At 41.1% G+C, this 14,734-nt stretch overlaps 1 protein-coding gene across 12 annotated transcripts in view; it reads left to right on the top strand.

The window, feature by feature from the left end:
* Positions 1–14,734, top strand: part of LOC139628276 (serine/threonine-protein kinase BRSK2-like) — a 109,958-nt gene that overhangs the window by 70,089 nt on the left and 25,135 nt on the right. For all 12 annotated transcript variants that reach the window (XM_071489819.1, XM_071489818.1, XM_071489823.1 and 9 more), the window contains exons 3-7: positions 3,217–3,302; positions 4,956–5,096; positions 8,183–8,299; positions 11,883–11,916; positions 13,097–13,165. In XM_071489819.1, coding sequence (XP_071345920.1) covers positions 3,217–3,302; positions 4,956–5,096; positions 8,183–8,299; positions 11,883–11,916; positions 13,097–13,165 — 447 coding nt within the window. The remainder of the gene's footprint in view (positions 1–3,216; positions 3,303–4,955; positions 5,097–8,182; positions 8,300–11,882; positions 11,917–13,096; positions 13,166–14,734) is intronic.

Raw genomic sequence — 14,734 nt, forward strand, 5'->3', positions numbered from 1 at the left:
CAGAGGCGATCACTGTACCTCGAACAACGCAGTCGGCCGCTGCTGGAGAGGCTTAGGGGGGAAACTATGTCTCTGAAATCCTTGAGACCTGAGCTGTAGGAGTTACATCCACCAGCTATGTTACAGCTTCTCCCCAGCCTTCTCTCCACATCCACACTCTTTATTACCACCCATTAAAAAACCAAATGGGTCATAATCGAGCTTAATAAATGTCAGCATTGCTGCTCATACAGGGAGGGCAGGGGGCTGAATGTTTACCTTGTACATATGTTTAATTAGCCTCTGCCATGCGTGTGCATTGGCTGTGTGAGGAGATGAAAATGAGGGTAATTAGATCTGATAGCAGGAGGACGCAAGGCTGATGCACCTGCAGCCATCCCAGATATGAGTCATTACGTGACACCTGGGAATCCAAAGTCTGCGGACAAACACTGCAGCATTAAAGTGCTCTTATGTCACAAAATCAAAGCCAGGGGACCAATGATCAGCTAATGGACATCATTAGAGACCAATGAGGGTTTGGCTGCTTCTTGCTCAACCCAGACACTTCAGGCTTGTCCCTGTACTGCCTCCACCAACTGTTTTATTCCAGCTATGCATCGCGTTTCAGGTTTTACGTCAACAGATCAAGTCGGATCTGGAATGTACTTGGATTGGAGAAAACTAGTTTGCAAAACTGGGCGGGACAGCTGCATTCTCAAGGTGATTTCCATCTATGACAAGCAAATATAGGGGAGTCACGGCGGCTGCTAGATTTGATGAATGTGCTTCATCAGGCAATAGAGTTTCCTCAGAGTCTTCCATATTTTTTCTGCCAGTAGTTTTGTTTTTATTGAAGTATTTGCAAGAACCTGCTTCACCAAGAGGTTGTTGCACATAATGAAAAGTGTGGGCACGCAAGAGTAAAGTGAGCAGCGGCTAAATTCAAGGACTGACTCCTGTTAAGGAGGTAATGTTTTTGGTCATTAGGAAATCTCAAAAAGCTAATAACAGATTTAAATCTCCATCCAGTCTAAAGGTAGATGTCCATGTGTTTGTGATTATAAAGCAGGTCTAGGTTCTATATTGATACTGTGAAAGTATCAAAGCCTCAGTCCACAGAGAAATGCACACAGCCTGTATTCAGAAACTGAGCCTTAAAACCAGCCGTCAGGACTTCTGGAACTTTGTGATGTCACAACAAAGCAGTCACCGCCCTCAGCCACACCCCAAGCCCCACCCACCTGGACCCACCATCCAACCTTGCAGGATTTGGTTTCTCTGAGTGTTTACCTGAAATCTGCTATATTTTTATTAAATCACCCAGAAAAGCATCACCCACTCAGAAGAGAGGCTCAGATCCTCTCCTCCGATTGGCTGACTGACCTGTTGTTACTAGAGCTCCAGAGAGAAGCCTGAGAGAGGAGATGTAAAACTACACTGAGATGGTTTTTGGTTCTAAACCACAAATATATCTTCTGATGGAGATCAACCCTTCAAAATAAAAGAGAGGAAAAGTTATAATGTGGGACCTTTAATGAAGAAACTAAGTTTGTATTGACTATGAAAACAATGTCACCTCAGTATCTAGGCCAGTATTAGCACTTTAAAGCTTTTGTGTCTGTGCTATTCTGTGAAAGTCTTGTCATTCACTCTTACAGTTTATCCAGTGAACCTTGAAAACCTTTTGTTGGGCATTGGTATTAGAATCCTCTTGAATTCCTCTTCCTCTTTGGGAGAAGATTTTCAGGATGTGAGGCTGGTGTGACAGTCTGCTCTGGGAAAACCACTGGGCCAAAGATTAAAGGCAATTCTTTTATTATTTATTTGCTGCTGGCCACCATCACTTGGCCATGACAGACCTTTGAAGACTGGCGGCTTTGATGGAAATGAAATTTCATTTTCCGGTGTCCTCTGTCTTGGTGTCTGGCCCGTCAGACCTGTCACGTCGCCCCAGAGTGGGGGACGCTGGAGGACGACTCAGAGTTAGTGGAGAAAGGGGCAGGGAACGAGTCACAAGGATGGGACGAGCGTTGATTGACAGATGACTGATAATGTTTGTGTGCTCCACAGTTTAAAGCTCAGCACTGATGAGAATCTGAAATCAATGGGACATAGAGGATTAGTTTGATTACCTGTGGTAAAGATCCCTGATTGATTCTCTCAACAGGAACATGTGGAAGACTGATGTGACATTTTCAAGAAACTAATAATTGATAAAGTGGCTTCAGTGGTGGAAACATGTTGTGTGAGGCCTCCAGGGTTCGATTTAATTAACACCTCAGTGTCAGTATCTTCATCCAGAGTCCTATAATATACATTCATGAATTTTATTCATTTTGTTGCACCTCATTAATTCAACACGACAAAATATTTATATGACCAGTGGTCCGTGAATAAAGAATCAATTCCACCAACATCATATCCACGTCAACCTGGAAGCTGCAGTGAGAAAACCACTGAGTCCAGGACAGACCAGGTCTGAAACATGATACTGAGGTTTGACGTCCACATTCTAAAGTAGATAAATATCTGCTCCTGTACATTTGAACAAAGATGATTCAACTACAGCTCCCAGGAGGCTGTGCTTCTGGCTTATCCTTCACATAGTCTGTATTTACATAGACATAATCTGCCTGTGGTCCACTTACGTGTGTGTGTGTGTATATATATATATATATATATGCTGTACCTTTCATTGCTGTGTTAACTTCTCACTCATGGATGTTTTATGAGCTTATTTAACCTCATCCAGATGTTTTCATCTGCTGTTTTGCAAGGTCAACACTTATCCCAACAGGTTGATGTGAAAACAGGAGCAAGTTTCTATTTGCCAACAGATTTTTTTTGGTTTTTTTTCTCTCTTTGATTATCTGAGCATGACGCGTGTGTTGCTGAGACGTATTTGTGTGAAACTGAAGTTGTCGGGCATCAAACACAACAACCTCTCAGTGACAAACCATCAGACTTTAGAAGTGAACCAGATCCAGAGGTTAAATGTTTGGGTTTTTGTTCCAGCGATCACCAAACAACAAGGGAGTGACAACAGCCCAGAGCCACTCCATGTGATTGATATATCAGATACACTCTGAGTGTGTGTGTGTGTGTGTGTGTGTGTGTCTTTTTCAATGAATCATCCTGGCTGCAGGTCCTGGCTTGAGCAGGCTTGTAGTGACAGTGAGTCTGAGGATGGTGTTTGTGTGTTTATAACTGTATTTTCCTCCTGTGTGTCTGCAGGTGGAGCGGGAGATAGCCATTCTCAAACTCATAGAGCACCCCCACGTTTTAAAGCTGCATGACGTCTACGAAAATAAGAAATACCTGTGAGTATCTTTGTAACTGGACTGCACTGCACGACACATTAATCCGTTCACTCACATGTTGCGAGGGAGTGTGGACAATGCATTTCTATCTGTAACACTGATGACACGTCATCATTTACCCAAAGACGCTGGTGCACCAGATGTGTCGCAGCTGAGTAACGTGTTTTCGGGCACAGTCTCACCTGTTTTCCACACGTGACGGCAGCAAAAATACACCAAGAACAGACCTGCTGATGTCATTTTGACATCATACCAGCAACATAACACAAAACTGACACCTTCCACTATATTTTCAGTGTCTAGGCTGAATCTGAATATGACAGACATGAAAAAATATATTTAAATTTTTTTTAACCATTTAGCAGCTGCATGTAGAGATGGTGGCGTTTTCTGTCAAAGATAAATCAGAAATTCATTTATCTTGAAAAGAAATCCAACATTCAAACATCCTGCAAAACTCTTACGTAGACGGACAGAGCTGCAGGAGCCGGTGTGAACCCTAACCCCAGTTTAGCAACACAACACAAGCAGTGTGTTCCTGGCGTAACGGCAAGTCCCACTCAGCGCTAATGTTGGCAAGCTAAGCTAACTGGCTTCCACTTCCACTTGTTAAATAGTGAATGGTTGATAGGTGGAAAAGGGTTTTGTATCATATCCTCACCACTGTGCTGGTGTAGTAGCCGTGTTGACTCTCAAATGTCACTCAGGTCAAGTGAATTTATTGATGTGGTGCAATATGACAAATCAGAATCAAGGCGCTTTACAACCTGCACAGCACACGACACCCTCTGTCCTTAGACCCTCGGTTCAGATGAGGAGTCCTGGGAAACACCTACAGAGGCTTCAGAAGCTGTTGTGCACACCCCCATAGTTTTTACCTCTTGACCTGTGGGGGCTGACAAACAGCACTGGTGATGTGTGAAATGAAACCTGAAACAGACTCAGGACTGTCGTTGCATTTCCCTGATCCCCCTCCGTCCACACAGCAGTTTAATCTCTGGCATTTTATTAAAGCATGAAATGTTTCTGTGCTTGTCCTCGCTTTAACATGCCCCCCCTGTGAGTGTGCATCCGTGTTTTATTGTATACATTAATCTGGCTCTGCTCCAGCGGCGTGTGGCTTAATACGCCGTTCAATAATTGATAAAGGCGCCACCGTCAAATGGAGCAGGAATTTGTTTTCTTAATGACACGGGGACGGGGACGGACGGTCATCATGGATGCAGACAGAACATTTTTACACTCACAAATCACACGCAAGCATGTTTCTAATTTAAATAGCCCTGACAGGTAAACGCTCGAGCAGATCCCTTAATCTGCTAATAAATCAGACTGCTGGGGGGAAGGGGTGGGGGGGCGGCTCTCAGCGATGTCAGGAGGAGATAGATAAAACATTTTAAACCACAGGCACACAAACCAACAGGGCCGCGGGTTTTCTCAGGGATTTACATCGATGGTAACTTCAGCACGTCGCAGCCAAATACTTTGTAGTTTATGACGCAATTATTTCATTAATGCCTCTATCATCTTGAGGACAAATGAAACGGAGGATGGATCTGTTTAATCTCTGTTGAAAGGCAGAAATTGTATTTACCCAGCTACCTTCTTCCATCTCTGACCACTGAGGCCTGTTCCCGCTCTCTTCCTGTGCAGGTATCTGGTGCTAGAGCATGTGTCCGGGGGGGAGCTCTTCGACTACCTGGTGAAGAAGGGCCGGTTAACACCTAAAGAGGCCAGAAAGTTCTTCAGACAGATCATCTCTGCCCTGGACTTCTGCCACAGCCACTCCATATGGTTTGTTATTCTCAGACTCCACCTCTGTCACTGTCATCATCTCACACACAACTGACGTCAGTGCATCAAACAAACGACACGAAACACATGTTCATCCTGAAACCAGGTTTGTAAAATAACATGATGACGGCCTGTGCACCAACACATCGTCAATAAGTCATTCTAACTTCAGGTGTACTAGACAGGGTTTAAAGCATTTAAAATCTGTTACATCATGGACACGCAGAGAGGGACTGTGTCCAGGCTGAGACAGTGTGAGACAGATGGATAGAGCTCAGCTGTCTCAGTGGTTCAGACAATGGAAGCACTTCAGTGACAGCAGGTGAGGACGCTCTAACAGATTAAAAGATGTGTATGAAGTGACTTTACAGCAGCTCTCTGTTTGGCACCACCACACAAGACGAAAGAGCAGCAATGCAACAGCTGCTGGTATTTTTCACCTGTACATCTGTTTTCTTTTGTCATTGCCACATTTTTAAAGCTCCATCCAGTCTAAAGGTAGATGTCCATGTGTTTGTGATTATAAAGCAGGTCCAGGTTCTATATTAATACTGTGAAAGTATCAAAGCCTCAGTCCACAGAGAAATGCACACAGCCTGTATTCAGACACTGTGCCTTAAAACCAGCCGTCAGGACTTCTGGAACTTTGTGATGTCACAACAAAGCAGTCACCGCCCTCAACCACGCCCCAAGCCCCACCCACCTGGACCCACCATCCAACCTTGCAGGATTTGGTTTCTCTGAGTGTTTACCTGAAATCTGCTATATTTTTATTGGATCACTCACAAAACACTCAGCCAATCAGAAGAGAGGCTCAGATGGTCTCTTCTGATTGGCTGAATGACCTGTTGTTACTAGAGCTCCAGAGAGAAGCCTGAGAGAGGAGATGTAAAACTACACTGAGATGGTTTTGAAGCAGACAGTAATAAGTATTACATCAACAATCTTGTCAAAGGAGTTTGAGAGTTAAATCAAAAAATGTTCCGCATTCATTTTTCACAACTTCTTCAGTCACTGATATTTTTCAGGCTGTTTTAACATTTCCCCACACTCGTCCTTCCTGTAGCCGGGTCAGTGCAAATCTGCAGCGTGTTCTCAGTTCAGCAGCAGAAACATTTTATCTTGTGATACATTACTTTCCTGACAGGTTGTTGGACAGAAGCTAATTGCCAAACATGGATTGTCAGGATGCCAGTTTGTTATCCAACACTCATTAAATCAGCCCAGCGTCAGCCTTTATTCAGTGGTACTTTTGGCTCATGTACATCTGTAGTCTTTGTAAATATGCCACTAAATTTAACTGTAAGGAAGCAAAATTTGTCTGACAGGAATTTGCATAAAGCTTAGTCACCATCGCTGTAGTGTAAGATGAGTAATGTAACTGATCAAGATATTTCCTGCTTCAAGGGAGCACCAAATTAATTTTCTGACATTTCTATACTGAAATCATATTCCTAAAAGCACTGAAGTGTTGGCTCTGTTTTGATGATAGAACAACAGGTTTCCACCTGCCTGACTCCTCTTCAGCCTCTTCCCTCATCAGCTGTAGCCGGGGGCGACTTTAGAGGCTCCAGCTCCTCTTGATCTCTTTTCATCTCTTACAGCACCTTTGGTTTCTTGACGCACACTGTGTTTCTAGGAGCAATTGCACATCAAAGAACTTCTACCTTTGACTCTCAGCATTAGACATCAAGTGTTTGGCTTTGAAAGGCTAGATTTATTCTATGCTGGGTTTTATTTCTGGGGGAAACAGGGATGTCCACGACCTGGGTCAGAAGAGTCCTGTCCAGTAGTTTAATTTCCCTCATTCATTTTGAGTAAAAGGAGGTAGATCTGTTAGTGACTTGGACCTTCTTTATATCTGGAGGGTATCAGTTCCTCACGACTGGATTGTAATATGGTGGGGTCCAAAAGTCTGTGACCACTTTTGGACACAGTATCGCCCAAACCACCTCCATGGTTGAAGCTTAAAAGGTAAAGTTATTAGGAGCTGTTGTATTCAATGATATTTTACGTGAAACTCCAACGAAGAAGCAAAAGATAAACATGGGTGTTAGGTTGGGGGCCATAAGCTAATTAACAAAAAAGGGATTGCCAGGTTGGCGGTGGATGTGAAACAAGACTTTAGCTGTGTCCCAATTCAGGGCCGAAGGATGCATTCTACAAAGGTTGGCCCTTCGTAGTTGTTGTGGACCATGAAGCCTGAACCAAAATGAGACGGTCTGGCATATGAAGGTTTTCAACTTTGCATCACCAGCTGTGCCTGCCCTTACTGTTGCATTGCAAAGCATGGCTCCTTTCACCTATTAACTTCGTCAATGTGTAACTTTTTTTTTCACAAAACTTGAGGTTTTAAGGCCCTGGGTTTAACAGTTGTACCATTAGGTGTTGAACTTAGCTGAAACCCAATACTTAGATTTAAAAGTGTGATCTTTAGGCTCTATGTTGGAGAATGCTTTAATTATTGGCACGCAGTGAATCTTGGGATAGGTTGGGCCATGAAGGAGCCACCCGTTGGAGCCTTTGTTGCCCAGGAAAAGAGGGATGCATTTCTCCGCCACAGTTGAGCTTGAGTTGAGCTTGATCCCGCCACTGTGACACAATCAGTCTTTAAATGCAGCCTCCAAAGGATGCGGCTCCTGAATTGGGACACAGCTCATGTTATCTGGATGTTCTAAGGGAACAGGACTTGCTTTAGAAATCTTAGAAAACATTTCACCTCCCTTATCATTCGGGGATATTTCTGCAACTGAAGAAACTTTTCACATAAGAAAAAAACATTTTAAAAAAATTCACAGCAAGTCCAGGTAGCTTTGACTCAGCACTTCTGGATATTCAGCGTCCTGCATGACTGAGAATCTTCACGAACAAGTAGACTTTTACATTGAGGTCTTCCAGGGTCCATAGTTTTTGTCCAACCCAAACAGACCTGTGGAGAAACCTCCTGGTCCAAGGCACCAAGTGAACCTATAAAGACCTTACTCTGACAATAGACGCAGCCCAGATACCAAAAACAAGCTGATGACAGGTAAAGGAGGCCATTGCTTCATCTTAACCTCTTTCTTCTGTTTCCTTTCATCCTCCAGCCACAGAGATTTGAAGCCTGAGAACTTGTTGTTAGATGAGAAGAACAACATCAGGATAGCAGATTTTGGCATGGCGTCTCTGCAGGTCGGGGACAGTCTGCTGGAGACCAGCTGTGGGTGAGTTCAAGTCACAACAAGTAAATCTCAGGTCTTCACACTCAAGTAGAATGTCCTAAACTTTGACTTTAAGTCCTAAAACATAATAATTGTGAGTACAAACAGTTGTGTAAATCATCAATGCTTTTTGTCCACCCTGTAGCCTTTATCTTAATCTGAATATTTCCCTTTTCACCTATTTTAATTATTTATTCATTCATGGAACAAAGTCTTGATGGTAAGATAGATGTTACTTGTATGTTGGCCACACAAAGAAGAGAGGCCCAGATCCTCTCCTCTGATTGGCTGACTGACCTGTTGTTACTAGAGCTCCAGAGAGAAGCCTGAGAGAGGAGATGTAAAACTACACTGAGATGGTTTTTGGTTCTTAAAACCACAAATATATCTTCTGATGGAGATCAACACTTCAGATAAAACACTGGTCAAGTGTAAAATATGGAGCTTTAAAACTCAACCAACCTTGGTTGAACAATACAAGTTTTTCAGAGATAAAAGTTACATGTAAGTGTTTTTTCATCAGCTTTAAAATACCTCAAATTAACTGTGAATCAAGTCCTAATTACATATTTAATTGTACTCATTGAAATGACTTTGGGACAAATGTTGTACTTTACATGATCCAGATGTTTAAAAAGATTTTCATTACAATGTAAACTGAAATAATAGTGGCTTTTCAGCACCAGCTTTATAATTATAATCTTTAGGTCCCATCTTTTAGAGGAGCCCTGACTTAAAATGAGATTTTATGGACTTAATTATTTCAGTTATAACATTCATGCATTATGCATTTTACTAAATAAAACAAGTTACCACAATCTGGAGAAAACTGATGAAAAGACAATCAACCTCACACCTCTCTGTTTTTAGCCTATTTGTGTACGTTTTGGCAAATGTGCATCATGGAGCATCACACTGCTTTGGATACTACAGTCGTCCCTGATTACACTCTGCAGATGACAGTCACCTATAGGTTACTTTAGCTGAGGAAAACCTGCCTCTGACATCTGAGTCCAGATCTATTAAAATGATTTATTGTTGTTTAATCAACGTTTTATAGGCCTCTGCAAAAAGTGAGTGAGTTGCTTATGCAGCGTGTGTGTTGTGTTACCTTCTGTGTGCGTGTCTGTGTGTTTCGACTTGACTGAGTTTTGACTCTGAGAAGTGGTGTGACGTGAGTGGCTAATTGTGTCAGTCGGTGGAGAGGTCAGTGGGCGTTGGGTGATAATTGCGGAGAGATTTGCATACATCCTGATAGTGTGATGGCTGCGTCCACGTGAGGATGTGTCAGATTAGTCTTTCACACATCGCGGCGGCGCAGACAGTTTTTATGAAGAACCACTGATGGATCCTGTAAATATCTTGCATGAGTAACAAGTCAAATGGCTCTTCCACTTCATGTGACGTTAATGGAATTTATTAAATGTCACTCAGCGACGACTGAGGACAAGTTGCCCCAGGCAGGAAGGATGAAGATTTGCTCCACTGTAATTAGATTGCAGTTAGAGTATTTGACACTTGTGTGTCTGAGCAGTTGAAATTGACTTGTTTTTACATACATTAGCATAATTAAGTATGACGTTGGCAGTGATGGAGAGTGTGTTTACTCTGGGAGTTTAGAAGAAACACTGTTAGAAGAAGTCGTGCGCTCTGCTCCATTTGTTACGATTAATCCACGCAGAGGAAAACCAGCTGCGTGTGTGTGATTATGTGATTATGAGTCTTGTGCGTTTGTTAACATTATGGCTGTATCTCTGTTCATGGAGCTGGAGCTCCTCTCCTCCTTCATTGCTCCTGCTCTTTATTTTCATCTTTCTTAACTGATCTGAGACAAGAAAATCTGAGACTTCAGTAAAAACCGAGCCCACAGATCGTCTGTCAGCAGGTTACAATGACCCACAGTTAGGTTCTGTTGCTAGGCGACATCTAGTGGTCGTAGTAATGATGACAGGAGCAAAGGGAAAAGTGCGGTGACGTAGTTTTGTTTCTATAATCCATGACTGTCCATTGTTGTTATTGTAACCATGACAACCAAGGTCAGCTTCAACCGTATCAGTAATTGTACTTATTTATTGCTCATTCCTGCTTTGTCTTTCCACTGAGGTACCTTTCCTTTTACTTACCAGTGCTTTTATGTCGTAGGCCAGTTGTTCTGTTGAGGAGCGGATGATTGTGGCTGCTTCACGGCTGTAAATTAAAGGTGGTGGCTCTCGTGTTATTGATCCTCTCTGACTGTGGAACAGCCTCTTTCAAGTCTCACACAAACCAGATCAATACATCTTTTTATTAGCATCTTAATCTTTGTTTCTTTGGCATTTTCCTGATTTGGTGCTTTGAACACTTCATCTCCTTACTTTACTGTATGAATTCAATGAATCAAATTTATATTATTGTGTCATATATATATATATAAAACTACATCATAAATTCACACAAGGCAGAACCGTAGTGCTGCATATATATTTCTTTTTAAAAAAACAATGAAAGTCCAAACATAGAGAAGCAATTTGAGCAGGTTTTTTTTAAGTTACAAAAGGTGCAAAGTATTATAATGTATTATAATGGAGCACATATTTTAAATCAATGTGCACCTAATCTACATTAATGTGCATCAGTAATTAAAGTATCACCTCAATAATACAGTAAATAATGCAAAGTAAAAGCTCTTTATTCCAGGTAAAAAGTCTTGAGTAAAAGTATCAGAAGTGAAAGTAGTCATGATTTTAAAAAATGACTTCTGGCAGTGTTATATTATCATATAATATTATTGGATGCATTACTCTGAACAGCATTTTCATATTACAGCTACTTTAACTATTCTACACACTGCTGGGTAGTTCAGTCTGGCTTGGGCTGATAGTATTGTGATATTTCCCACCATATGCAATATTTTTCATAATATAGATTTTTTTAAATACAAAAATAAATGAAGATAACTACATTTTATAAAAAAAAACACCCTAAACACAATATACAATAATATGATTATGTGTTACTACATGAACACCCACCCACACCCACAATAATAATATTGTATATCGTGATATTTTGGCCGGACTATATCCACATATTAAATTCTGGATATCACCCGAGCCCAGTTTGTTTTGTATGCACACAAGTTAAGAGAGCTGTAAAACTAACGTAGTGAAGTAAAGTGTACAATAGTTGCCTCTGAAATGTTATGAAGTACATGTATAAATTAGCATAAAATAAAAATACACAAGTCAAGTGTGAAAGCTCATAAAAAACACTTTGGTTTAGTGAATCCTTGAACTTCTTCTACCGTTTGCATTTAAAGTGTGTCACAATGTGGAAGCCATTTCTTGTTATGTAATACTCACTTAGCTAACAAAAAAAAAAAAAAAAAAAAGCAGGCAATAACGTTTTTTTTTTTCTTCTTTGAGTAAAGTGGTTTATATTTCTTCAGAGAACATTATGTCAGACGGTTGTGCGGAGCTTCACCTGGCCTCTTATTCCTCAGTGTGATGGTTATGGCTGCTGGCTGTGTTCCCTCAGAGTGTGTAGTGTGTGTGTGTAATGTGTGTGAGTCCGCTCCACCATGACCGCCTCTTTGCCTCTCTTCCAGATCTCCGCACTACGCCTGCCCAGAGGTGATCAGGGTAAGTGCTCTCTCTTTCTTTCATACAGTAATAGCAGCTCCGGCTAGAATGGCTCTTACATCACTACTGCGTCCTCGCTGATTTCACTGTGCCCCCCCACCCCCCCAACCCCCACCCACCCACCTATCACATGTGTACATCCTCAGGATATATGAAGATATAAGTTTATATGAGTTTATATTATAATATGAAAAACCCATAATAAATTTTGTACATTTGTACATTAAAATTGTTTAATTTCTATATTTTCTATATTCTTATCAAAACAACATACACATAAAAATTCTATTTGCTTATTAATGTTTTTCTTATTAATTTCTCATTTATTGTGATGTCCATTCTGGGAAAGTGGTCTCAGACTTTTGGACCCTCTTATGTATCATATCAACACATATTAACAGGCTTTGCAATGGACATATATTTACATAACACATATCTACAATATAGGCATAGATACATAAACATGAGCTTGTATGAGCTTGACTTGTCAAATAGTTAGTTAGTAATTTCTAAAAGGTTTTATTTTATTTTTTTTTACATATATATTTTTATTTATATTTCATATATGGAAATTCAATGTGTGTAAATATATTAAATGTATTATATTTGTGTATGGGAGCCTAAATGTCGGTACTTTTTTCCCTGTATCTACTCTACACAACATAGAGGAAGACTTTCTTATTCAAGTCTTTTTTGCAAACGAGTAGTTTTAACTTTGAGAGAGAGATTTTTGCCAGACGACCAATGTGCACAGTTTTTCACATTTTTCAAAATAAATGTTCCAATGATAAGATGACGAGGAGTTAAAAAGACCTGGTTCTATATTGGTATAAATATAATATTGTTAGGGGGAACTCAGCAGCACCTGGAGGCCCCTGAGGTCCGTACCCAGATCTACGCCTACAGACATTTGGGGACATAACAGTAGAAGAGGCAGGTTGGGTGCACCAGAAAAAGAAAACTCAAAACACTTCCTCCCAAAATAGTTCCTGGAGTGCAGTCAGCATCACAACGTGCTGATGTTACACTGTAGGAATATCCACATATATGAGCAAGGTGCCACGGCTCAGAGCATTCAGTTTGATTCGCAGTTTGGGAAACGGCCTCAGAATGAATGTTGCACATATGATGTGAGTCTCATCTCTGTCTGTCTGTCTGTCTGTCTGTCTGTCTGTACCAGGGGGAGAAGTATGACGGAAGGAAAGCAGATGCGTGGAGCTGCGGAGTCATCCTGTTTGCACTTTTAGTGGTGAGTGACGGCTGCTCAGGAGCAGCAGAAAACAAACCGACCTGGAGACACAGTCTGGAGTATGAGACAGACATTACATTGTGCTTTTGAAAAGATTTATTTGCACATTTGCGCGGGAAGTCAGTATCTACATCATGAGTGCTTGTGTATTTTAATATGGGACAGTAGATCCAAATAGTTTTGATATGAAAATCTCCAGCAGTGCTGTCATTAGCAGCTCCAGGATTTGGTTCTTTGACATTTATCACCGAGTCTGACTTTCTCCTCCTCCTCCTCTTTTGTGAATGGATAGAATAAAGACTTCAGCTGAGGTCAGTCGGAGGTGACTTTTAACAGTGGACCTTAACAGTTATATTGAGAATTAATTGTTTATGTTTTCAAGGAAAAATCCCTGACATCTGATCGTTCTTTAAACTGAATATCTCTGGACTGAAGCTATTTAAAGACACTTGGATCTTTTTGGGTTTGCAGAAATGATGATGTAAATTTTTCACTCTTCTACGATGTTTTACAGTTCAACAATGAATTGATTAATGTGGAAAATCAGAGGAGAGGTTCAGAGCCTCAATACAAATGTGATTATTTCTGATAGATGTTATGAGTTAATACTTCGCTGCCTCAGTGGAAGTGAAACCGCTGCACAGGCTCTGCTCCTCTGTACTTCAGTCTTTACGACCTCCAGCTGAGCCACCAAGGCTTCATGAGTTAGTTTTGTCCCTGAGGCAAATATTTACGCTGAATGAAGCAGTGATTCCCAGCAGAATATCCAAGGTGAAGAGAGAAAGGTCAGTAAAACATTTCAGCAAGAAATAAACTGCAGCACCAGGGGGAATTAAAGGTTAACATCCAATAACACTGGTGGACAGGAACGCGTCAGTATTGTTATTACTGAAGGTCACTGTAAAAGGCAAATCTGTGATCTGCGTGGAGTGGAAGCTGTAACGTCATGAAACGTCTTGCGGTAGACGGGTGTTAGTCTGAGGTTCACACCAGGTGGGATTCAATTAAAAATGAGATGCTGCAAACATGTTGCGTACCAATAAAAAATTGAAACCACATTATAAATTAAACTTTCCTGCCCTCTATAGCTTAGATTTGTCATCATCACAACTGGATAAATTCAATTTCAATTCAATACAGCTTTATTTATATAGGTCCAAATCAGCGATCAGAAACCAAACAGTCCCCACAATGAGCAGCATGTGATCAAAATCTAATTTAACCAATGAAAGCTTGGAAGATGCACAAACTGTTATTACTACACAGCCCATTCGAAGGTGAATCTGACCAATGTTCACCTGTCAGGAACAAAAACAAAGCGGGTGAATCTCTCTGTCTTTGGCGAGCTCCTGACTTTTCACCAACAGGTCAAAATGTCACCTTTTCCAAGGTTTCAGTTCACAACAGGGTGCTTCTAAAAAAACGACCTCAAAAAGAGGGCTAGCCAGTTATTGCTAAAGCTCTTGTATAACCTGAATTATACACATGACGCTGTACCAGTGATGGTAAATGATTTGACTTGATGTCGGGTCTTTAGCTTTTACTGCTGCTACAGTCTGACTGTTCTTT

Source organism: Trachinotus anak, unplaced genomic scaffold (genome assembly GCF_046630095.1).
Source record: "Trachinotus anak isolate AG129_WGS33_773 ecotype Australia unplaced genomic scaffold, CSIRO_AGI_Tana_v1 ptg000011l, whole genome shotgun sequence".
NCBI lineage: Eukaryota > Metazoa > Chordata > Actinopteri > Carangiformes > Carangidae > Trachinotus > Trachinotus anak.